The sequence below is a fragment of the Zootoca vivipara genome, chromosome 8 (genome assembly GCF_965207765.1).
Source record: "Zootoca vivipara chromosome 8, rZooViv2.hap1.1, whole genome shotgun sequence".
NCBI classification, from domain to species: Eukaryota; Metazoa; Chordata; class Lepidosauria; order Squamata; family Lacertidae; genus Zootoca; species Zootoca vivipara.
The window spans coordinates 77,208,660-77,235,004 of NC_142591.1; the positions used below are offsets into that span (position 1 = coordinate 77,208,660).

Genomic DNA, 26,345 nt, shown 5'->3' on the forward strand with positions numbered 1-26,345 from the left:
AGTGGAAGCCTCAGCAGCCCAGAGCCAGCCTGGTAGTACAGTTGGCTCTGGCTGGCTTCAGGAGCTTCTCACTGCTCACTGCGTGGCACCCGCCATTTTTCCTTGCTGGAAGTCTCCATATGATGTGTCTTGTGCACAACACATCATATGGAGGAAGGGGGCAGGAGATCGGAGAAGGCTTGGGAGTCACGGGTGGGCAGCATGTCATTGCTCAGGAGGGGCGCAAGGCGTGCAGTTTCTCTGCTGGGCAAGGTGCATAGCCCTTCTTTCGCACCCTGTGAAACATAAATGCGCAGTTTTTTAAAAAGAACTGGGCAACAGCGCGCTGCGCGCCCATGACTCCCGAGCCTCCCCCGATCTCCTGCCCCCTTTCCCCTTGTTTTGACTGATCAGGGGAGGCTAGGGAGTCGTGGGCGGGCAGCTGTTGCCCAGTTTTGTAAAAAAAACCTGCGCATTTATGTTTCACAAGGTGCAAAAGGGCTTTGCACCTTGCCTGGCAGAGAAACCGTGCGCCTTGCACCCCTCCTGGGCAACGCCCGCCCACCCATGACTCCCAAGCCGTTGCCAAGTTTTTAAAAAACTCTGCACATTTAAATTTCACAGGGTGCGAAAGAAGGGCTGTGCACTTTTATACAATATGCATGTGTGCTTGGGCCCAGGGTCTTTTGCCTCACCATCCCCACTAGACTCCCTGTTGCTACTCAGCTTCAAAAAAAAGAAAAAAAAAGGGGGGGGGAGAAGTGTCCCTGGATTCATTGAAAAAAATCTGGTAAACATACATTAGAGGAATTTTCAGACCCTTTCCCCTCTTATTTCCATTTGTGCAACATAGCATCCCCCCCCTTACCAAGTCTTCACACTGGATAGATTTCAATCTCTTTGCTGTGTCCAGAGCAGTCTCTCCAGTTTGGTTTACTAGAAAATTTAAATATGATATTAAATAGTCAAACAGTGCTGCAAAAAATATAATAAAATCCAGGACTCTATATTTTAAAAATAGAATATGAAAACCAAGCTATTGATATTCACAACAAGAATGATCTTGGAGAACAGCAGAACCCACTGATCAATGGGAATAATTCAAGTTTATGAAATTACCACAGTTCAGAACTAAGGAATTCAGTTTTAGCTAGAATGTTGTACAGAATGAAAGGGGATTTATTGCTTTTCTTCTGCAAGCAATGTTGATGTGCAGTGGTTAGTAACTGAGAGCTAGGTACTAGAAGCAAAAGAACGGTATGGGGAGCCTGGAGTGCTCTATGATTGCTGGATCCTGGAAATGCTCTTTATTTTGGGAGTACTACAACAACACCCCAACTATTACTTCTCAATTGTAAAGCTGTATAGCTGTGAATCTTCAGAGTCCAAAGGCTCAGAAGGAACATTTTTTAAAAATGGAAGTTGACCTTGTAAATATTACTCTGAATTTTCACTATCTGGGAAAGCAGGAGGAAAGCAGTATCTCATTTTAACAAGTTAACATCAAAGGCAATATAACTGAGTCAAATGATCAAAGGTGCATATGAAATATGAGAAAAATGCAAATCAGGAACCACCAAGAGATTTGCACCAAGGGATTTTTTTTTAATTACTTGGGGAAGATTTTTTTAATTACTTCAAGTCTGTGTCTAAGTTAAACAATTTCCTTCTTGGTCAGCTACACTTTTTCTTGGGCAGTGAACTCTTCACACCCCTGTTTAAAGATTTTATCCTTTAAAACCTTTCTGAATGGAATATTGAAAATATTCTGAAGGTACAGACTTGCTCACCTATATCTATAGTTGGCTTCCCCTTCAAAAGCAATTTCAAACATTCAGGCTTATTATATATACTGCAGTAGTGCAGAACCGTATTCCCCAATGCTGTCTGTTTATCCAGGTTTCCACTAAAAAGCAAAGGGAAAAAACAACATTAGTGCTTTATAACAAATAATTCATATTGTGTTTGTTGTGTGCCATGCATGCACATGCACACACATGAATGTATATTATTCTATATTGACAAAAGCATTTAACAAGAAAAAAAATAGTGATAGGTTTTTGGACCCTTTCAGTACTTGGATTACCCTTTGAGGATACTCAAAGGTATTCCAATATTGAGGTACTTCAATAACAAAAGCCATCCTGTTCCCCAATCTCATCTGTAATATATCTCTAGCATGCAAGCTTGCTATAATGTAAATCTTTTGGCCCCCACACCCTGCCCCAAATTTGACAGACTTGGGTGTATTGCTATTCCCCTCCAAAAATACTGCAGCACAAGGAAAGTGGGCTGGCTAGGTCCTTTCCATGCTATTCCCCACCCCCCACCCCGAACCCCCCAAAATGCTGGCATTTGCCTATGAAGGTTTTGCTGATTGAAAATAGCTTCCAGGGGGGCAGCTTGGGGTGTTTTATGGTAGGGAAACAATGTTGGGAAGATGGGCCCCTGTATGGCTGCTTTTTGTGAAAAGAAGAAGAAAAGGCGAGTTGCCTGTTTTAAGTGTAGTTAACCCTTGGTGTGATAGCTGCACGGCTTTTCTTAACTAGAATATCAGGTGTAATTAGACTTTCAAAGTCTGGTGGAAATTGATTTTTATGGTTTGCAGCTAAGATGCAAGTAGGTAGCCTTTACCAGTTTTGTACCAGGAAGTCAACCAGGTGGAGTGAGGTCTGGTCAGCAGTCCGGACTGCTAAATGAAGGGCTGTTTCACCCGGCTCCTAAGGATAGGGGGGGGAAATGGTTGCAGGATTAAGGATTCTCAGGTTCATTCCAACCAGGTAAAAATGTTATGACGCAAATTATTTCTCCCAGCCAGAACATATTAAAGCCATCACAGAATTACTACATCAAAGGTGGAGTAGATACAATGAGCTACTAATCTCATGTGTGCACAAGAATTTGTTAAAATTTAATGTAAATTTTCCTCTTGACAAAATAATACACAGTATAATAGAAACATGTGCCAAGGTGAGTTGCATAGCTGATCCTTATCAGCTATTGTTCAGCTGCATGTTATCTATTTATAGTGTTGTGTGTTGTTTTAATGCTCACACCTTTCATATTTTGACTAATATCTCACCTGTCCAGTCTCCAGCAGTGGCTCCATTAGTTCGACCCCTTCTGCATAGACTTGGATTAGTGCAAGTAAATCCCTGGATTTAACAGTCTCAAGTAGTTTATTCAGTTTAGCTGCTGCAGATGCACAAGTCTTTCTGGAGAACTTATGATCCACATACTTAGCAGTAATAAATTCTTTACGTGCAGTCCTGAAAATGGGGAAAATATTACTAGAAGTCCCATAGGAATTAGCAGAATGCTTTTAAAAAACAAAACAAAACAAAACCATGAAATTAATTTTTTTATTTAAGGCCACAAATTCAATTTAAAGCATTTAAAAAGGTATTCCTTATCTGAACAACTTAACAGTAACTTGTTCACCTATTACCGGTATTTTCTATAGAGACTATAGTTTGCTTGATGCTTTTACAAAAAAGCCCTCTAAATCAAAAATTGCCCCCTGCACCAAATCCTATGTATTGTCCAATTCCAGATCAGTCTAGAAATGCTAACCAAAACATATTAACTAAAAGTATTTTTTGTGTAAGCAAGCTATGTGTTAAAATTCTGAGATAACTAGCTTATATTTTTAAAGCGTAATTTCAAACCCTCAAAACTATGAAGAACATCTTAAGACGATTGCATGGAGTGTCCTAGGGAACATTTCCTAAACTGAGCCAGTGAGGAAAATGTGACTGGTTCACAGATACTCCTAAATCCATGTAACGTTCCTCTTTCAAGATGAGATTATAAGCAGATAAGCGTCTAAACAGGTAATTCTAAGCAGGTAAGCAGGTAATTGTCCAAACGCCATACAGAAAGTGATAGCTTGAAACTGCAGGAAGGGATGAGCAAAAAGATGAAAGAGGGAAGTAGTACTAAAGAATGAAAGAGAGCATGGAATCCTTAAGGGCAGAAGAGGATCAGAATTGGTTAAGTGAGTGGCTGGAGAACAGGAGGTAGCCACACAATGGCACTCTTTTTCAAAAAATCCTATTAGATGGGCCTGAAGTGGCGCTACAGGCAGAAATGCAGCTCAGGAAGTAAACTTAAAGCAACGTGATTCGCTGCATTTTGCCTTCATAAGACATCATTCAGAAAGTGTGTATTATTAGATTTTTACCAGCAGGCTAATAAAAATGTCAGCTTGTACATCTCAATGGCCTCGCATGAAAGTTTGATCTTTTCTTGTCTTTTCACAAATCACTCAAAATAATCAAACAACAACAAGAAGACTGGTTGTACACCCCCCCCCCCAAACCACTGGTTTGGGAACATGAGCAAAACTTTATAAATTCACTGCAATTTGTTGAGAAAAATGAATTAAACTATTAAGAGATGGAACTAGATAAACTAAAGGACAATAAAAGCATTAGCTTAACTTAAAGCATCTAAGAGCAAATTCAAACATTTGCTTGCAAACTTGCAATGTCTCAATTGGTAGCAAAAAAAAAGGTCTGTCAGCCATGTGAAATCTGCACCTCTATTAGCAAGCTCGGAATAAAAAAAGGTATTTTATTTTTAGTGTGCATGCAGAAATGGGACTAAATCTTATTGTGGGAAAAGTAATCTCTGCCCTGGCTCTGAACTTCACTTTTTTGTTCACCGTAATTATTGGGGCCCAAGCAAGGCCAGGTACAAGAGACAATCCACAGGTTTCCCCCACCAATTCTTTCACATTACCACTAGTGCTTTTCTTTCATGTTGCCATTGGTATTTATTACAAGACTTAATCCTGTCTTCCCAAATTAAAAATGCCTTATGCAAGTATGAACACAAAACACATGCTGCTTCTGCTTATTATGCTTTTTTAAAAAAATAGTAAGCAACGTGAATATCAGCTGGGGAAGAGTCAATTTTGTGAGAAATTGCCATCTGAAAAGTTGCTCAACATTTGCTGCTTGTTAAGAAAATTAATGTATCGGCTTTGTTTTATCGGAGTCTGTCTAGGTCCATGAAACAAGACGTATATTAATTTTGTCCACATACAATACTTTCCCCCATGACTTACATATCACTTGATGGAGTAGGTTTTGGAGAAGGACTTGGTAAATTCCCCTCCATAATTTCATTAAAACTATTGTTTCCAATGTTCTTGGCCAGCTGTGGAAGATACAGAACAAGAGTATTTGTCTAAAGACTTTTAATGTGTAGTATTTGAAGTATACTGGGTTTTCAAAGACACAGCCAGGTAACCCCTCCCCACAGAACAGCATTAGGCTTCTGAGAAACCTTCCCCTTAGAAACTGTAGTCTGCCATTACCAAACATTTTGCACTCAAGCAAATAGTACAAAAATCAAGATACCCACCAGAACTGAGCACACTGAAAGAAAAATAACATAGTAGTTAACTATAATAGCAGTTCGAAAACAAGTCAAAGTGCAAGTAGATAAATAGGTACCACTCCAAGCGGGAAGGTAAATGGCATTTCCGTGTGCTGCTCTGGTTCACCAGAAGCGGCTTTGTCATGCTGGCCACATGACCTGGAAGCTGTACGCCGGCTCCCTTGGCCAATAATGTGAGATGAGCGCCGCAACCCCAAGAGTCGGTCACGACTGGACCAAATGGTCAGGGGTCCCTTTACCTTTTACTATCAGGGATATAGGAAGCTGTCTTGCTGTGGGAGAACTGAGAAGCAGAGCTCACTTCATCGGCTCTGCTTAGCCAGGCCAGCTCCATCAGGCTTCCGCTCTCACAACTGGTTCACCTGGGGACAGCCATTCTTTCAGATTGCCACAGTAGGAGAGATAGGCAGCAGGGCTCACTTAACCAGCTTTGCCGGAGGGCCCAGCTCCATTAGGCACCTCCTGCCCCTGAACTGTGCCAACTGGTCATTACAGGAACTGTTTAGACATTGGTGTCATAATTTTTATTTCCCTCTTCCCTCCCTGTCCTTTCCCCCCTTATGTGTCCTGTTATTTTAGGCTGTAAACCTGTAGGTGGGAATTTGTCTTGTCTTGACTGTGAATGAATGAATTTATTATTTTGGTCACAGACTAGTTCCAGCTCACATACAAAATCAGGGAAGTCATGAAACACAATAGGGATACATTTAAATTAGCAGTTCGGTATAACAGGGACAGTACAGATATAGCAGCAGTTAAAATATATAAATTACTGTATTTTTCCGTGTATAAGACTAGGGTTTTGTGTGTCCCCCCCCCCCAAAAAAATAGGTTTGAAATTGGGGCTCGTCTAATACACGGGTAGTGCTGAGGGGTGTTTTCTTAATTTGGAGTCCCCCCAAATACATGGAAAAATACAGCAGATCTTACTCATTAAAATATAACCTGTGTCTTGAGTGTATATAAGCCCCTCTGGGAGCCTTTTTGGCCGAAAAGTAGGGTACAAATGCTCTAAATAAATAAATGTTAATAAACATATCAGGCCAGGCCACTGGTCCATCTAGTTTCAGAAAGAAGCCTTTCCCTGTCCTTCCTGGAGATGCCAGGGATTGATCCAGGGACCTTCCGTAGGCAAAACATGCACACTGCCATTTCCACATCTTTGTAACATTATGCTTAGCAGTAACTACCCAGATATATTAATTCTAAGCCTGGTGAATTTAATGTTGCTTACCAAGAGTTCAGATGTTCCTAATTTGTCTAGCTCTATAGATTGGATTCGAGAAATATGAACACCCATTTCTCTATGTATTCCGGAGCACTCTATACAGGTTAAAATACCCAGGTTCGTTGAAAGCCATGTTGGATCTAAACAAAAAAACAGAAGAAAAAACAAATAGCATTTTAAAAAGTATTTTTGATCTGTTAAACTTTGAATCCGTGTGATGAATAAATCCCTAGAAATAAAACATTTGGACAAGCAGTTTCCACATTAGGAAAAAAGTATTTAATGCACGTAAAAAATACCTGGCGATCCACAATCACAGCAGACATCATTTCCAGGAAATCTCTGTATGTCATCAATAATGGCTTTTGTAAGATCCTCTAAACTATTTTCCCCTGCGCTCTGTTCTCCACGGAATGCCATATTTAAAGCTTCTTCTTTGCTGTTGGTCAATACTGATATCCATCTAATTTAAAATATGAAGAGGGTTTTTTTAAAAAAATCTTTTCCCAATGTAAAAATCTATAAAAGACAACTGTGTAAAGGCAGGAAAGAGCAGAAAGATTATAGCACATGCTAATGGTAAACAGTAATCTGAACAGTAGAAAAAGACAACACAATAAATGGAACAGGTTAGAAATAAAACCTGTAGGAAAAGTAGTAGAAAATAAATATAGGGGAATATATATTAGTAAAGACTAAATAAAAAGTCTGACAACATTGTGCAGCAGAATATTAACCACTAAAGTACACTTATGGAATATGTTAAAAACTCAGATCTTCCGGTTGCTAAGTATATGGCGTGTCAGGACACACAGTCTTGAAGTAGCAGGAATCCTTGTAACTAAGATTTTATGATCCAAATAACAGTTGTTGGGAATAAACCAGTTCATTAACTTGTTAAGAGGTTAAAGAGATAGCTAATGTTAATGTTAATTAAACTGTGCCAGCTCCGAGGCTGGTGCAGCAGGGAAGCCCAGATCAGGCCCATTACCATCATGTTATTGGCAGAAGGGCTGGCTCAGGATCCAGTAGATACTTTGCCAACCCATTCCCCTTTTGGGGGGGGGGGTTCTTCTGGCTATAACCAGAAGCTTTGGCCTGCCCAACTGTGCAGGTGTGCTAAGGTGCCCCATCAAGCACAGTGGATCAGGGTTTGGATTTCATGGTAAGCAAGCATACATAATGGTGTTATATTTTAAATACTATGAATAAATATATCTAATTATATAGGTGGGATCTGCTAGCTTAATAGAAAAGAACATTTGCCAGAGACATCTGGGCTTGGGCAAGGCTAGGATAAGAGACTGCCAGAAAGAACTGTTGAAATGGGAAAGAATAGGAACAGAAAGAACTAACGTACTGGGATACATGAAAAAGAGTACTAAACAAAAGTGTACAAAATTCAAAACATACTTAAGAAGAGCGAGCAAGAATAAGTGGACACCAACCTTAGCAAAGTATGCTAAAACAGATTTGCCACATTTCTCCAACTTTGTAACCAGTCCATCCCCAAATTAAAAATCTAACCTCATTTTAATAGGCACATTTTAGCTACCATATTACTTTATGAGGTATATCATGAAATGTTTTAAAAACTGAACAACTGATTTCCAAATAATAATAATCAAGTATATTGCAAACCAGATAAACAAAATCTCACAAAAGGTACATGATGCCATTTTGTTTCATTTATAAGTAATTCTCTGGAACAAAATAGAGATGAACAAACAGCACTGCAATTCTCTGTAATGCATTAAATTTCCGAGACAGAAATTTGTTATTAGTTTTCATTCATTTATTGCTGTTCAATTCACCATGCACCTTAATTTTATTTGGCAAGTCTAAAACGGCCAATGTAGCATCGACAGTGTTAAACAGTGCTCTGAGCAGCAAATATCCACAGCAGCTGCAGTTGAATGGCCATTATTTTGTTATGTTGGATCGTGTTATAGCTAATGTGAAATTATACTAGCTTGAGTTTTCATGGTGTGCTGAAAAATCTTTTTTCTGCTTCTTCCTTGGTGGAAATTCTAAGTAGCAGGTTATTCCCTGTAGAGTCCTCCCCATCCTTTGCACATTAGTCTAGAAGTATGGAAGGAGGAAGTGTAGCCTGAGCTTCCTTTTTCAGAGGGACCACATAACACAAAAAGCTGTTTCCATGCAAAACTATATATGGACAAAGGGTAGGCGGGCTCAGGCGAGCACAAACTATGACATTTTCTCTCTGTATGACTGGAAGAAAGCTGTTTCAGGCCCAGGCTGTCTGTTGCAGCAACCCAAAATGACAGATGGCAGAGAACAGGAACCACATAGTGGATTTACACCTTATGAAGTCCCATTTACTAGACCCAGCCTGGGGGAAAAACAGGTAACAGTAAAGGCAAAGTGTTAACTCAAAACTGCTCCTGTAAGTACCTTTTTTGGAAGGTTCTACTGCCCATGATACAAGGAAGGACAACAGGGATTCTCCTCCCAGAAGTGAACTGCCAATGAATCAAACCGTGCCTTCAGGCCACAGGAGGGGCATGACTCATTTCACATCAGGCTGGGGAAGAATATGATTTTCCACCCCCCCTTATCAAATATACAAAAAATTGATCTACTGAAAATATTTTTAAACTATATGATTCATCCTTTATAGAATATATATCACTGCCAGAGTAACAGGAGAATAAACGTGTGCACTTCAGTAACGAAATTCAGGTTTTTGCCAACATAGTAGGCTATTAAGAATGAGATGAAAACTTCCCTTTCACAGTACGGATACCAAGTGCTAAACTCTGAAGGGCAATGACGTGAGCCAGTTTATAGCAGTCTATAGCCCACGCATACACTGGCTGCAAATCAGCCCCCTAAAAACCGGCTTCTGCAATCACTGGTGCCAGATCAAGGGCATGAGATAAGCAACAATCTGAAGAAGTAGAACAAAGACTAGGGACTCAGCTATACAGCTGCAAATAAAACATTTTAAGTGTGTTTTGAGTGCAATATACAATGTGACGCTAGATGGCAATTGTGAGCCTTATGGAAAATTCAATGCATTTTTTTATTTAAAAAAACCCTTTAAAAAAAGCATTTTCAAAACTTTTTTTATGTGTGTGTAGATTCCACCCAAGAGAAAAGCTCGGGAAGGGAGGGAATGGGACTTACACAAAGCTTTCCACCAACAAGTTCATCTCTGGAACTATTGGTAGAGAAACGGAATGGTGTGTTCTACAACTTTATTTATTTATTTATTTAATTTATATAAATAACTGAACTGGCAACGAAGGGCTTGGTAGAAGCACAAGGCAATTAACCAAGAGCCTTGAACTTAATTTTCTTTATTAAAAAAAACCTATAAAATTATGCACACGCAATAATACAATTTCATACAATCGGGTTATGCAGGAAAGCATCAGTACAATCACCTGAGGGGAAAGGGCTATCAAATTCATTACAATATACTCTTAAGGGCATTGGCAGGTGTCAGGGGCAACTCTCCCCTGGAAACCAGTTCTGGTAGAACTGGAAATAAGAGTGTGATGCGATGGGCTGGGTTCTTAGCTTCCTTTGATACAAGGCGTAAAAGGAAAATGGCAAATGTGGTTGGCAAGCAGTTCCCATCAGTTTTCTGCTGGGAGAGGCACACATAGTAAGCAATTGCCACCAGTTTAAAAACCAGTTTTGCAAGCAAATTGAGTCAAGGAACAAAAATAGTCTTACGCTACATAGTCTTGCTCGTCCTCTGCCTGAAAATGGTATGTTCTGTTATCTGGAAAACAAACACGTAAAGAAAATTATTGAATATATGAAATGAATTTTACATTGGGCTTTACATTAGATTATTGAAGCTTTCATGCCTTAAGTTAGCAAAGCCTATTTGGCAACCAAGGACATGCGCTGAAATGAATCATCAACCCTTAAAAATATCTACTTCAGAAGGCAGCGTTTTGATCATGTTAAGAAATATACAAGTTAGCTCACTTATAAGAAGTATCTGGAGGGGCTGATTTTGAAGAAAATATGCAACTTAGAATAACTATGCATGAGAACCTAATTCATATAAATCTACAATACATTGGCTAATTAACTTTACAGATAACATACGTGATATCAGGTCAAATGATTTCTTGTCCTCTGCATTTGGTTTCACCTGGCAGGTTAGCAAATTCAATTTAGCAGGTTGCCTGTTTGACTGAAAAAGAAAAGTTTTTTATAGCATTCTTGATTCAGAGATAATAATAATAATAATAATTTATTATTTATACCCCGCCCATCTGGCCGGGTTCCCCCAGCCACTCTGGGCGGCTTCCAAAAAAACAGAAATTCTAAAATACAGAAATCCATCAAACATTAAAAGCTTCCCTAAACAGGGCTGCCTTGAGATGCCTTCTAAAGGTCTGGTAATTGTTCTCTTTGACCTCTAGTGGGAGGGCATTCCACAGGGTGGGTGCCACTACCGAGAAGGCCCTCTGCCTGGTTCCCTGTAACTTGGCTTCTCGTAATGAGGGAACCGCCAGAAGGCCCTCGGAGCTGGACCTCAGTGTCCGGGCAGAACGATGGGGGTGGAGACGCTCCTTCAGGTATACCGGACCGAGGCCGTTTAGGGCTTTAAAGGTCAACACCAACACTTTGAATTGTGCTCGGAAACGTACTGGGAGCCAATGTAGGTCTTTTAGGACCGGTGTTATGTGATCTCGGCGGCCGCTCCCAGTCACCAGTCTAGCTGCCGCATTCTGGATTAGTTGTAGTTTCCGGGTCACCTTCAAATACCCCACGTAGAGCGCATTGCAGTAGTCCAAACGAGAGATAACTAGAGCATGCACCACTCTGGAGAGACAGTCACTGGGCAGGTAGGGACTCAGCCTGCGTACCAGATGGAGCTGATAAACAGCTGCCCTGGACACGGAGTTGACCTGTGCCTCCATGGACAGCTGTGAGTCTAAAATGACTCCCAGGCTGCGCACCTGGTCTTTCAGGGGCACAGTTACCCCTTTCAGGACCAGGGAGTCCTCCACACCCGCCCGCCTCCTGTCCCCCACAAACAGTACTTCTGTCTTGTCAGGATTCAATCTCAATCTGTTAGCCGCCATCCATCCTCCAACCGCCTCCAAGCACTCACACAGGACCTTCACCGCCTTCACTGGTTCTGATTTAAAAGAGAGGTAGAGCTGGGTATCATCAGCATACTGATGGACACCCAGCCCAAACCCCCTGATGATCTCTCCCAGCGGCTGCATATAGATGTTAAAAAGCATGGGGGAGAGGACAGAACCCTGAGGCACCCCACAAGTGAGCGCCCAGGGGTCTGAACACTCATCCCCCACCACCACTTTCTGAACACGGCCCAGGAGGAAGGAGCGGAACCACTGCATGACAGTGCCCCCAGCTCCCAAGCCCTCTAGACGGTCCAGAAGGATGTTATGGTCGATGGTGTCAAAAGCCGCTGAGAGATCCAGCAGAACAAGGAAACAGCTCTTACCTTTGTCCCTAGCCCGCCGGAGATCATCGACCAGTGCGACCAAGGCAGTTTCAGTCCCATGATGAGGCCTGAATCCTGACTGGAAGGGATCCAAATGGTCCGCTTCTTCCAGGCGTGCCTGGAGTTGTTCCGCAACCACTCGCTCAATCACCTTGCCCAAGAATGGAAGATTTGAGACTGGGCGATAGTTGGCCATATTGGCCGGATCTAAAGATGGTTTTTTAAGAAGCGGTTTAATAACCGCCTCTTTCAGCGGGTCTGGGAAGGCTCCCTCATGGAGAGAAGCATTTACCAACCCGCGAAGCCCATCGCCCAGCCCTTCCTGGCTAGCTTTTATAAGCCAGGATGGGCAAGGATCAAGGAGACAGGTGGTTGGTTTCATTCGTCTAAGCAGCCTGTCCACATCCTCGGAGGTAACAGATTGAAATTGATCCCACAAAACTTGACTAGACAGGACTCTAGCACTCCCCCGCCCCGGCCCTGCTCCCACGGTGGAGTCTACCTCTTCCCGAATCTGAGCGACTTTATCTGCAAAAAACTTTGCAAAATCATTGCAGGAGATCATGTGGCCTGTACTGGGCCCGGATGGAGCAGGTGGTTCCGCTAAATTGCGAACCACCTGGAAGAGTCTCCTGCTGCTGTTTTCTGCAGATGCGATGGAGACGGTGAAGAAGGTCCTCTTCGCCGTCGCCATTGCCACTTGGTAGGCTCGAAGTTGAGCTCTAGCCCGTGTCCGGTCTGATTCAAAATGAGTTTTCCGCCACCGGCGCTCTAGCCGTCTCAACGACTGTTTCATTGCCCTCAGCGCCGGGGAAAACCACGAAGCTGTCCGGGCTCCATGCAATCTGAGAGGGCGCTTCGGAGCCAGACAGTCAATAGCGCTGGTTAACTCCGCATTCCAGCGGGCCACCAGGGAATCAGCTGAAAGGCCATCGACATGGGATAAAACATCCCCTACCACTCTTTGGAAGCCAATTGGATCCATTAAGTAGCGAGGGCGGACCATCCGAATCGGTCCCACCTCCCTGCAGAGGGGAAGGGTTGCGGAGAAGTCCAGTTGCACCAGAAAGTGATCTGACCATGGCACTTCTTTTGTTTCGCTTTTACTTAATGTCAGATCACCAACATCCATAGAGGTAAACACCAAGTCCAAGGCATGTCCGCGGCTATGAGTTGGGCCAGACTTATTCAGGGACAGCCCCATGGTGGCCATGCTTTCCACGAAGTCCCGAGCGGCTCCTTGTAAGGTCGTGTCGGCATGGATGTTAAAATCCCCTAAGACAACCAAGCTAGGTGTCTCCAGGAGCACATCCGACACGACCTGAAGCAGCTCGGGCAGGGAATCCTTGGTGCAGCGGGGAGGTCGGTACACCAAAAGGAATCCTGTACTGCCTCTATTGCCCAACTTCCAGAACATGCACTCAGAGAACTGGGTCTTCCCAATAGGACGCCAATATACAGATGTTCTATTTTCTTCCATGCATTTTTATGTTCCTTCTGTGCAGCAACTCATCTACATGCTGAAATATAAGCATATTCTAGAACTGAAGAACTGCATATTTACCATCTCATTCAAACTTCTTTAAAAGAAAATTTATCAGAAGAAAACCTACTTTGATACAAACGCCGAGGAATCAATTTGTTATGACCTTCTGGCTATGTTATCCCTTATGAATGCTTTAGTTTTCAGTCTCATTCAGCTTGTACCTAACCATCATGTAATAAGCAAATAAGCTGATGCCCTCCCCCAGCCCTTAAAAAAACCTGCACCCAGAAAGGTTGTTTGGAAAGCAAAAGAGATGGGCAGGGAAAGAGAAGAACCCCTTTTCTCCAAAATGCTGCCTCCCTGGGGATGAAAAGGGAGCCCTAGAGATTCCGCAAAACACATTTGCATGCAGCATGTGGTATACAAAGTAGTGCATGTGAAGTATTTTATTAAAGACTGTACAGGAGAAACATTACCATATACTGTATCAAGCATCAATGCATTGATCATAATGCCAATGCCAAACAGTTCTTCAATATTGTTTTTAGTACCGAATTCAGAAGCTACAGTACTGTATATGCATCTGCTGGTTTGGCAAGCAAGTTTGAACACAAGGGGGCAATGTCTAGTAAAGATTTGTAAATCAGAAGGAATCCAACTACTGCAATCTTGTCTCACATGCCCAGCAAATGTTTCCCTGGAGCAATTTATATGTCCTCTTTTCACTCATCTACTTTCCCATACTTTATCAAAAATATGATAATCTCTATCTCAAATTCATGCAATCTTAGGGTTTTTTTTTTTTAAATCCACAATGACATGAGCAGCAGCTGGTGTTCCCAAATACAGACTTGTGTGACTGTGCAGATTATAGACCCTCTGAATATAAAGTTTCTATTACATAATGCAACACTGATAAACACAAAAATAACCTTTTAAAAACGCTTTTGACTGGAAGCATTTCATGGGCTAGGTCAAAGTCTTTGGGTGGTGCCTAAATATTTGGGGATTAACAGGATACTCATTTTCTCTTTTTGTTATGTTAAACCACTGAGCCTAGGGCTTGCTGATCAGAAGGTCGGCGGTTCGAATCCCTGTGACAGGGTGAGCTCCCGTTGCTTGGTCCCAGCTCCTACCAACCTAGCAGTTCAAAAGCACGTCAAAATGCAAGTAGATAAATAGGAACCGCTATAGCGGGAAGGTAAACGGAGTTTCCATGTGCTGCTCTGGTTCGCCAGAAGTGGCTTTGTCATGCTGGCCACATGACCTGGAAGCTATACGCTGGCTCCCTCGGCCAATAATGCGAGATGAGCGCGCAACCCCAGAGTCGGTCACGACTGGACCTAATGGTCAGGGGTCCCTTTACCTTTAACGTAAGAATACCAGCTCCAGCCTTTCCTGGACAGGAATATTAATAGCTGCAGCGGTCCACGCATTGGCAATCTCACAATTAGGATTACTGGAATGTGCACTACATGGAGCTGCAATGTTTGGTCCAGAAGCTGCAGTTACTGCAAAGCATTATCTGACTTGTGGCTAAGGCGGGGGTTATGTTCTGAGCCACCACGAGCGTCAGTGAAACTGTATGTTTGAAACACCACTGGGAAAGTCTGCAAACATCACAATTGCTCCCTCCAAACCTCATTGCTCAAACTCCCCACCAGGTCTCAAAGGCTGGTGCAAGGGCTCCTGCAACTGCACTTGCAAAGGCCTGCGGGACTGTTAGGTGCAGTCTGAGTGCCTTCCCCCCCTTTCTGGGCTTTTCTAGGGCCATTTATGCCATTTTAAAAGTAACTTCCGGGTCTGGCGCAATGCACAGAGTCGCATGTCAACTGGTCATTGCCTGTAATATTATACAAAAACCCTCAATGTACTACTTTCCCAATTTTGAATCAATCAGTTATTCCATATCCAGTTCTAACTGTAGCTTCTTGTTCCACATAGAGATTTCTCAGGAGACAAATGAGGTGATCAGGCACTCCCATTTCTTTAAGAACTTGCCATAGTTGACAGCAGTCATGAAATTAAAAGACGCCTGCTTCTTGGGAGAAAAGCAATAACAAACCTAGACAGCATGGTTTTCCCAGTAGTGATGTATGGAAGTTAGAACTATGAGAGCAGGACCATAAAGAAGGCTGATCGCCGAAGAATTGATGCTTTTGAATTATGGTGGTGGAAGAGACTCTTGAGAGTCCCATGGACTGCAAGAAGATCAAACCTATTCATTTTTAAGGAAATCAGCCCTGAGTGCTCACTGGAAGGACAGGTCCTGAAGCTGATGTTCCAATACTTTGGCCACCTCCCTGGAAAAGACCCTGATGTTGGGAAAGATGGAGGGCACAACGAGAAGGGGGCGACAGAGGATGAGACGGCTGAACAGTGTTCTGGAAGCTACCAAACTGTGGGAGGCAGTGGAAGACAGGAGTACCTGGCGTGCTCTGGTCATGAGGAGTCGGACATGTCTAAACAACTAAACAACAACAACAATAAAAAAACATCTGCCTGATCTTTATAGGGACTGATCTGTCTGGAACCGGAATTTGCTAGTGTAAAATCAGAGGGCTGAAGCATGCAGAAGTATGGCTAATCACACAATGGAGATGCTTGGGATAATGGAGGATCTACCATGGGATATGAGAGATATTATTTCAGGGCATAGATAAGGGAAAAATTCTGAGGTTCTCAAGAAAGCGCACTTATGCCGCTCAGGCAACAGTAACAAAGAAACTGAGGAAAGTGCCTTGGCTCTCTCCCTGAGCTATCAGAGGCAAGGGAGTTAGTTCCCTGCGCAAGGCGATGAATGGCTGAGGATCTAGATATTTCTCAATGCTGTTCTGAGCAGGCACAGATCTCTTGCGTGTGACAGAATAAGAGATTCTGCCTGGAGCGTAGTTGTGAAATACATCCATGCAAACAGTCTGTATGAAAAGAACAGTCAAAGACATATTCAAAGTCCCCTTCTTCTTCTTAACGTAGATGAAACCTTGCACATGCTAGATGTCCACCCTCACTAGCTGTGCGTGTAGGTTTATCCCAGGACTCAGGTATCTGCATGCAGGATGTTATTTCTTCTTTGGTTTAGAGTCCTCTGGCTCTTGAACAATGTACGTTCAAATGCTTTCTTGTCAAGTCTGCAGAGGTTATTTTCCACAGATGTTTCAATGAATTACTGCCAGCAGACAAGTCCAAAGAAAATGGAAATAATGGATATACGCAGCTGGGGAGAAAGGACACTGCTGTTTCAAAGCAAAAAATGTTACATGTAAACACGGTCGGAAAGATTTGTACAAACAGCATTTTTTTCATTATGGTATTGCTCTGGGCTTTTAAAAGAAAACATCACGTTGGACCAGCTTGTAACACAATCTTATACACGGCTACTCAGAAGTTCATGCCATTTTCAGTGGGGCTTATTCCCAAGGTAAGTGGGTATAGGATTGTAGCCTCAGTGATGTCAATTGATATAAGACCTTGTCAACGAATAAAATTAGGGTGGTATAGTACTGTCAAGTTCCTAACAAAGCCTATGCTGGCTTCTAGTTTACCCCTCCTGAACTCCAAAGCATACACATATAAAATTTAAAACAACTTCAATTTACAAAAATAAAAAAACAAATTGCCGAAGAAAACCCAACAAAAGCAAACAATAAAATAAATTATGCTTTAACCAAACAGGCTTAAAAATCACGCCACTTAATTAAGCCTTTCTTTTTTTTAAACATACTTTTTATTAATTTTACAAAATACAAAAAAACAAAAAAACGGTACATACTTAAACCCCTTTTCCACCTCCTTCCTACCCACCCACATGGGTCCTCCCCTGCCACAGAAGTATCCCATGTTTGTGAACAGTCAGAAATGGTCCATTTTATGCTTGGATTTCTGTCCTCCTCCCCCTCCCCTGACCCCAAAGCCCCCCCCTGCCACCAGGGAGCTCCAGCAAACCAGGGCAGTACGCAGGAGGACATCCATCCAACCATCTATTGTTATACCAAAAAAAGAGAAAAATAGAAATAGGAAAAAAAGGGGGAAAAGAAAGGGCGAAGAAAAAAAAGAAAAAGAAAAAAACAATACAAAACAGAAAAAATTTTCTTGCATTCATAGTTGAAAAACCATATTTTATGGGCTTCCCCTCCCCCCCTTCCCCGGTTTTCATCCCTTTTTTATCATCTGCAACAGTTTCTTACTTTATAAAAATACACCTTTGTATCTTATACAACTTATAAATCAATTGTTAACATTTTCATCTAATATTCAAATCACTGAAAATTCAAACTCCCATTTTCTCTTCCCGTGCCTAATTTTTTTTTCTCCCTCTATAAGCCTCCATATTTTCACATTTTCCAAAATCCATTCACTTTTAAAACTATAACTATTCTCAATTTAACCTTACATCCCCGATTACCGGCTCCACCCCCCCAATCCAGCAAATTCCAAAATCAGCAGACCAGTTATAAACCTGTTAATCCATCCTTATAATCACAACATCACTTTCCCTTCACCCCACCCCCTGTTTACAGTCTCTTGCCATCCAGGTCACCATACAGGACCCCTGAATTTCTTCTCTTCTCTGCATATTTTTTCCTTCTTCCCTGTGGGCGTTCTGGAGTTCCAATAATACCAATCGTGCCCCCCTCAAAGACAGGGCACTCCATCCAACTTTTTGTAGAGTAGAGTCATCATTTTTTTCATGGTGTGTTTCATTTTGTGTTGAATCATCACAGTCCTCATCTTCATCTTTTCCTTCCCCATCATTGTCATTCTCACATTGCTCTTTTTCAGTGTCAAAAGCTTCATCTCCTAGAAAATCATATTCCGCCATCACCTCCTGAAATTTCTGCTGTAACTCCTGTCGTCGTGTCTCCTCTTGACATAACTCTATTCTTGTTTCCCACATTAAGGTCAAAACAGACCGCTGGAACTCAGGGGAACACTTTTTTGTTGACATATTTCAGTCCTGCCAAGGTCAAAACTTATCACGTGGGGTGGAATATGATCACAGTTTATTTTCTCGACTCCATTTTAACAAGCTGGCTGCATTCTTCAAGTCTTGTTAACAATAAAGTTCGAACTCACATTTCACAAGCACTTAAGCCAAAAAAGAAATTCCACAAAGTCCAGAAATACAAAGTGAAGTAAAAATTGACTTATAAATCCTGATCAACTCACTGAATTGCCTAGGCTGCCGGCTCCCGAGGGAAAGAAAGGTTTTTCTTAGGCTTTACCTCATTGCTGCAGGGCAGTCATAAACCACAGTCTCTCTCCCCTTTTCACCCTGCATCAAAGGGGATATTCTCTTTGATGCCTTTGAGGGATCCTTTTGAATTACAAATCTTCTGTTTATGGCTTCGGGTTTCTATTTACTGTCTCTTTGTTGCCGTGGGGGGGGGGTGGCTTCCTCTTTTCTCCCCTCTCTCCCAGACCAAATTGTTTTATAATCCAAATCGTGAGGTTACTTACAGTCTTTTCCAATCGTTTTATTTTCGGAAGAATCCAGCGCTCTCCGCCTTCGGCTTGAAGCTTCTCCCTGCTAGAATAACGTTGCCGCTCAAAATGGCCCCCGCGACTTCTACCCTCCTCGCTCCGGAGCTCTTATTAGAGCTAACCGAAGAGTTGGGGAGTCCGGATTGGGTCTGTGCCGAGCAAATTGCCCTCGGGACGCCCTTCCCGAGGTTCTAAGGGGCGCAGCGTTGCTCTCGCTGCCCTCCCCACTCCTAGCAGAGACGGGCCGTCTCGGAGACGAGACGAAACCCCGCCGATCGACGCTGGCGCTGAATCCGGAAGCCACTTAATTAAGCCTTTCAAGGAGAATACCTCCCTAGGTGCTTTACACATATTATTTTGTGGAAATCCATATCACAGCACTATATTATTATCTATTGTTTTTAATGCTGCTTTTGTTTTCTAAGGAATTTTTATCTTCTGATTGTAAGCTGCTTTGGATACTTTTGGAGTAAAGTCAGGCGGGATTAACTTGTTAAACTGGACCTGTCGAGGACTCAGGTTGGATGCTGGTAAATTCACTGAAGACCAGGTGGTTTGAAAGTAGCCTCTACCTATATATAGGGATTAAACCCCCTAAACATCCCTGAATTTGTTGGTTGCACTCAACATATCCCCAGGCTATGTGAACTTGCTTTGGCTTTCCGCTCAAGGTGCGATCTTCTTAGAAAAAGGAGACACACTGTAGGGAGAAGAGCATCCAGAAGTACCATACAAACATCACACTTACAGAGCTGGGTCAGTCTGTAATTTGGCAGGTTAAACCTTTTCTCTACAAGGCACTATTTTTTATCTTTCTTAGCAAACTTTTAACTCTGCTTCATTAATTTACACCCCAAACTTTGAGTTGTTTTTGAGGAGAAACAAAGGAGATTTTAGGCTAGCTGGTAATAGACAGTGCTGCAAAATAAAACAACTTTTTTTTTTACACGGTGGCAGTGCAAAACTCTAAAGCAGGGGAGTCCAATACGCAGTCCGCCTGTAGCCCTCAAGGGCTTTTTGGGTGGCCTTCAACAGCATTTGACACTCTCCCGCCCCAGCCCTCGTGCTGCCTTCCCAAAGCTGCGTAAGCGAACCAATGGGCTTTGGGAAGGAGGCAGGAGGGCTCTGACAGGGTCCTGGGGGAGGGCGTCAAATGTTGACCTTGTTCCCTCCCTCCATGGGTTCCTTGTCAAAATACTATTGCAGCCCACTTGGTATGAAAAGTTGGGACACACTGATTCCCAGACTGTCTGTGGGCCGGATTGAGAAGGCGATTGGGCCGCATCTGGCCCATGGGCCTTAGGTTGCCTACCCCTGTTTTTGGTGCTGAAAAAGTAGGCTTATACTCGAGTATATAGTACTTACAATGTTAGGTTTTCTTAAGTAGCTCTATCCCTAGCATCCAGCTCTGTACTGTATCTAACAATGACAAAGTAAACCCATGATACCTTAAACTACCAACAAATGTATTACAGCATAAGCTTTCTGTATTAGAGCATACTTCACCATGGAGATAGATATATACACACACCACAGTCATGAAAAATCACTGTTTGGTCACTTACTCTGGAAAAGACTAACTACCAAAAAGTTATTTCAATGCTTAGCTGTGCTAGAAAAGAGCAAAACAAGACATATGTCACTTCAATTTCATCTCCTGGCAAGTATGAAACAAAAATTCAAATAGTTAGCAATTATGATTATTGTGCTTTATTGTTTGGTTTTAAAATCTTAAAAGCAGTATCATCAGTGAGTTTAAATGGCAAAGAAAACAAATATTGCTATGGGAAAAGAATGGCATGTTTAGCTTTGGTATTTAAATGACCACTTGCTATTTTTATATTTGCCAGAAAAATCTGCCCACTACAATTTTACCTCCCTTTTCATGGCCTCTAATCCTTCAGGCTTTATAATATTTAACATCTTTCCCCCTTACCCTTTGAATTCAACTCATGAAAGTCAAGTTACATAAGAGTAGAGGGATGAGATATTGGCATTCATCTCATACACAGAGAAAAAGATAGGATAAAGTAGTGATCTAAATGATATTTAAAGGCAGCAGGAGGGGAAGAGAAACAAGGAATGTGTCGTACTATTTATTGGATAATTATCAGAGAACCTTTCTACTTCAGGCTACCAATAACCCTACTATTTTCAATAATTTTAAAATAAATACAGCACTGTCCAAAATTTCATTTACAAGTAACAGATGTCTACACCAAAACATCCAGTCCTGCACTGAGCAAAACACCTCGGAAGCCTGTTTCATAAATGACCACTTTAAAAAAGAGTTTTTATTACAACAGTTCTAACAATGTCAAGACTACATTAACAAGGATCTTCATTTGCATCATGAATGCCTCTCCGCTGTATTAATAACACTCATGTGTAAAGTAAGGCAAGAGATGTCTCATGTATGAAAATACTGTAAAGCTGGAATAAGCACTATTAAAGTATCCAAACTTCTACTAATGCATGGCAACCTCAGATACAGAGGTGCGTCAGGTCTTGATGTAGAGCATGGGGAAGCATAAATTAGACCAAATAAGAGTGTGCTTTGTATTACTTAATTAGGTTAAACAGTAGGCGGAAGAGACAGGCATTTACATGTTCTGGACATCTCACACCCCTATGCATAGCCAGCAAGAGTCCATCACTAATCAATCAATCAAAATCCAAACTTTTGCCTCGATATACCACTGCTTGATATACCACTAAGAGGCAATATAGAAATTTATTGAGTCAAGCTGCTGGGGGCACGTTTAAATGACAGTAAGGCCGAGCTCCTCAATAATATTTCTACGACCCTCTCAGCAGCTTTCCTGAGGGCCCCAGGGGCTTCAAGAGAAAAGAGGAATTGGGAAACTTCTTCCTCCAGGAAGAGTGGAATTCTTCTGAGTGTGTCTGGATCCAACCCATTGGGTCTAACTCCAAGATGGTAAATACCACATCTTAAAGCTCATTCTGGAAGAAGGGCCAATACCTCAGAAATGACTACAGATGACTATGGCTGGGAATAGATGCAATTTCCCCCACTCTCTTAAAAAACACCTATAACTTTTACCTCCTCCACTCACAAATGTATATTGATCCTTCCATCTCCTGTTCACGTTTCCCACTTTCCTTTTTTGGTGCTAATTATGACAATTGTTAGATATGTGTCAAGTTTAACGCTACACACAACTAGCTTTAATTTTACATTTAAAACCCACTTTCATGCATTGTTTCAGAACTACAAACTCTGGTTGAAAATTAACTCTGCTTGGCATCCAGGAATGCAGACACAACCATAGTTAGCACTGAAAAAGGGAGGGGAATTTGAGTGAGTGAGTGGAAAAACAGCATGTGTGCCTGAGGGGTGCCCTTCATCTCTCATCCATGGCTATATTATACAGCCTTTAAGGTTATAAAGTCTTGATTTCCATGATCATGAAACTTGACTACTCGAGGAATATAAAAATGAACAAAAAAACTTACTTCTGAATATCTTTTCTAATTCCAAAGGCCACTTAGATTTTTCTATTTGAAAGAAAAAATGGGGGAGGCAAAGGATGATTCAACCAAAAATCATCTGCCAGTTATCTTGCTAACAAATTTAAAACACGATCTCAGAGATTTAAAAAGACCAAGGGCTTGTTCAGAAGCAATGACAAACCAAAACTTTCTAGCATAAAATGCACCTGCTAGGTTACTAACTTTATTATTAGCTTACTACTATACAACTAACCTTTGAACTAGCGAATTACAATTTGGTTTTCCAACTTGGTTCGCAGAACTCGCACAAACAATTGTTTGCCAGTTTGGATGGAATGAAAAACTATGGTTTCTCCAAGGAGTTGCTGAAAAGGGAAGCATGTCAGGTGAGGGGCAACGTAAGAGGATAAAGCTCATTTTAGTAATAACAAGTCATGGTTTGGCATTAAACCTGAATCAAGCCACAATCTAACTCTGGTGAAAGTAAAAATCTCTTTCGACCAAAGCAAAATTTTAAATTAATTATATATTTTATATTTTCCTTTCAGTTTGAAAGTTCTGCAAATTTGTCATGTAATCCAATCAGCAAAACAAAATCGTGTTAAGTCGAATGTACATGCAGGTCCCACTTTTCAAGCACCATGTGTTCCCTGGAAATCATTCAATGGGTGAGCATTCACATTATGAGTCAATGATTTCCATTAATTCCTATGGGGAAAGTTCTATGGTGTTTCTGACTATGGAACTTTGACCCCAAAACACACAAAAGACCCAGAAACCCCCAGAAAAAAATGCTGTTCAATTCCTCCCCCTCCCTCCCTCGGATAACCAGCAAAAGGCAAACAAGGAAGTAGAAAAAATGCTTTCTATTTGGATATCTGAATGTGCATTGCATATAGTGAGGTTTGGGTACCAATTCCTTGTGTTCTGATAAGTGAATTTCTGCAGAGTGAGCATTCATAAAGCGGGACCTGCGTGTACAAATTCTACATACTCTACTTGGTTTGTAGACTTTAAAAAATCTGCTGCTCCATGAATATGTTGTGAAAACAACTACGTTCGCATTTGACGTTTGGTACAATGACTAAAACCCATTTAAGGCAAGGCATATAAAGAAATCACTTTTATTACTAAAGACTATACCATAAAGGAAAAGGCTCCTTGAAGAAAAGCTGGTTTATTAATTTATTTATTATGGATAAAGATGAGTAACAGCCCTGTGATGGGAATTTTAAAAATTTCCATGTGATGTCTTCCGTCACATTCATTATCATCTGCCAGAATGAGCTGTTCATTTCATCTGCTATCGCCAAAGCACTGCCTCAGCACATTTAAGGTGGGTGATCAGTGATGTGGTTGCACTAGACTTTACTATGTTGCAAATTCCACCAGACTAACAGCTCACCCTGTGAAGTCAGCAGCCATCATGAGACACTTGCTCATCTGTAGCCACCTGTGTCTGATTACAGCTAATTAAAAGGCCGCAGTGTTTAACCAGATATGGTACCATCAGTAATGGATCACAGGCTTACATTCAGATGGAGCTTCACATTTGCTATTAATGCCCAAGGCTATACCAAAACTAAACATGCAGAATGAAACAGTAGTATGAGTGGTGGAGAGCAACCACTAATTAAATGGCAAGAGGTACAGACGACTGTTCAAAAAGTTCCTATTTGTCAGCAAAAAGCAACATGAAGAAGAAAATCCACCACTGTTAAGATCCATACTATTTGAGTAAGGGAGAAGGTGCACTCCAAACCTTTAATTAGTCAGATTGGAGGACAGAATTTGGGTAGTATAAAACCCTCCTTAGCTTGAGAAAAGTGACATAAGAGAAGCAGCTGTTTCAAGAGTTTTACCAAAACTAGAGAGCAGAGTTACCAACAGTACATAATTTCAAGGTGTACTCAATGAGAGGCAAGCTACCAGCTCATAGAAGGCTGGGAAACTTTAAAAAACCCATCCTTAACGTAAAAACTACAACAAAATAAAAATGTCTCATTACTGTGTGTGTTTTTAGCAGGTGTGAGAGAGACCCCACAGTGTTGAATATTAATTTTTAAATTTGTGTAAATTCCAATGCAATGCTAATTATATTTTAGGGACAAAACTATAGAAGACCATAGTTTACATCTATGTGCAAGCCTTTTTATGCATGTTTAACACACACACACACACACACACACACACACACACACACACGATCTGTAACTATATCAAAGTTACGTTAACTGGAGCAGAATGCAGTTGGGGTATAACTGAATATAAAAGCTGCAGTATAAAAGACTACTTACAGTTGCATGTGATATGGTCAGAATACCATTTTTGACAGTGCATTTTCTTCTTTGCCAAACTTTCCGTAGGCTAAATATGGAAGGAATGTGGCATAGTAAAAAAGCTTTGAGAATATTATTGCAACTACTGGTTGTAATTAAAGCTTGATCCTTTAATTTTCCTAGTACCTTAAGACCAAGACAACATCAATAATTTTCACATGATAGCAGCAGCAAAATTTGGTATGCAAAATATTGTAAAGATCACCCAGTTCCATTCATTTCTAAATGGTAAATGAATTAATAGGTCATTCCCTGGACAATTACAAGACTTTTGGGCCCTTGACAAGATTTCAGCTTAAGCCAATTTTCAAGTACAGTCGTAGCTTGTTTTGCGGCTGGGATCCGTTCCGGAGCCCCGGCTATTAGCCGAAAAGGATGCAGGGCAAAGTGCTGCACCTGCGCACGCGTGTGGAGCGGTTTGCACCGTTCCGGTACTTCCGGGTTTGCCGGAGACGTTCGCCGGAATGGATGCTAGATGAGGAGGACGTTCGCAGAGGTATAACTGTAATGTAATGTTTCACAATATCCTAAGCTAAAATAGAAGGCTTGTGCAGGAGCAGCAGGGGCCCTTTTCATGCAAGAACCCACTATGCATTTTACAGCACTAGCTGATTCCACTTATCAAATACTGTGCTCTTAAGTACTTACCCATCACTCTTCTTTAAAAGATAACCCTTCTTCTCACTGCCATATTCCTTATTTCCCTGAAGCTGGTGCATACTATATCCTCCTTGCCTGCTCTGTGAATCCTAGAGAGAACATAAAGGAAAAAATAATACTTCTCATTTTCCTTATTCCTCTTTTCTTAATACCATTTCAATCCCTCCATTTATAGAACCACTATACAAATACACAGTTATCTTGTTTTGAACAACAGTCCCAATTTTTTACATGGACAGTTTCTTTAGTATGTAAAGGATAATGGTATGTTTTCACAAGGTGGTGAAGGTGTTACTTAAAAAAATAAATCCAGAACGTTTCTGCGGAAAATAAAAATGTTTGGCAAAATATTGAACATAGAAGAATCAAGAAAGCTGTACACCCAAAGTGTATTTGCAATACAAATATTTTCATTATTTAAGTAGCGTTACCAAATTATATTAATTGGCTTAGCTGATGGTTTAGAAGGGGTGGAATGAAATCCAATGATTCAATATATACAAGTGTGGAGATGCCTGTATGCATATATATACATATACATATACCGCTGGTGAATGAATGCAGCTACTAAAAGCTGTACAAATTCACTACAATAAGCAATGATTCATTAAAGCGTTGACTTACTCTCCTAGACTTCGATCAGGAAAGGCAAAGGCAACATAGGAAGAAAAAAGTAGAATATTTTAAGACAGCATTTGTTAAAAGGAGTATATTCATGTGCATTTTGCAGTCTCTTTATTCCAACATTTCAGTCTGTAGTAAAGGCACAGATAAGCATCTTTAAGAAATAGCTGTGTTTAGATTTTCATAGCTAATGCTTGATGG

At 41.3% G+C, this 26,345-nt stretch overlaps 1 protein-coding gene across 5 annotated transcripts in view; it reads right to left on the bottom strand.

Annotated features, from left to right (window-relative positions):
- ASAP1 (ArfGAP with SH3 domain, ankyrin repeat and PH domain 1) overlaps positions 1–26,345 on the bottom strand; it is a 140,230-nt gene that overhangs the window by 18,017 nt on the left and 95,868 nt on the right. For all 5 annotated transcript variants that reach the window (XM_060277616.2, XM_060277613.2, XM_088675898.1 and 2 more), the window contains 11 exons: positions 25,509–25,609; positions 24,819–24,888; positions 10,703–10,790; positions 10,319–10,367; positions 6,913–7,076; positions 6,620–6,753; positions 5,051–5,142; positions 3,062–3,248; positions 2,614–2,699; positions 1,770–1,885; positions 848–915 (listed from right to left, as the gene is read on the bottom strand). In XM_060277616.2, coding sequence (XP_060133599.2) covers positions 848–915; positions 1,770–1,885; positions 2,614–2,699; positions 3,062–3,248; positions 5,051–5,142; positions 6,620–6,753; positions 6,913–7,076; positions 10,319–10,367; positions 10,703–10,790; positions 24,819–24,888; positions 25,509–25,609 — 1,155 coding nt within the window. The remainder of the gene's footprint in view (positions 1–847; positions 916–1,769; positions 1,886–2,613; positions 2,700–3,061; positions 3,249–5,050; positions 5,143–6,619; positions 6,754–6,912; positions 7,077–10,318; positions 10,368–10,702; positions 10,791–24,818; positions 24,889–25,508; positions 25,610–26,345) is intronic.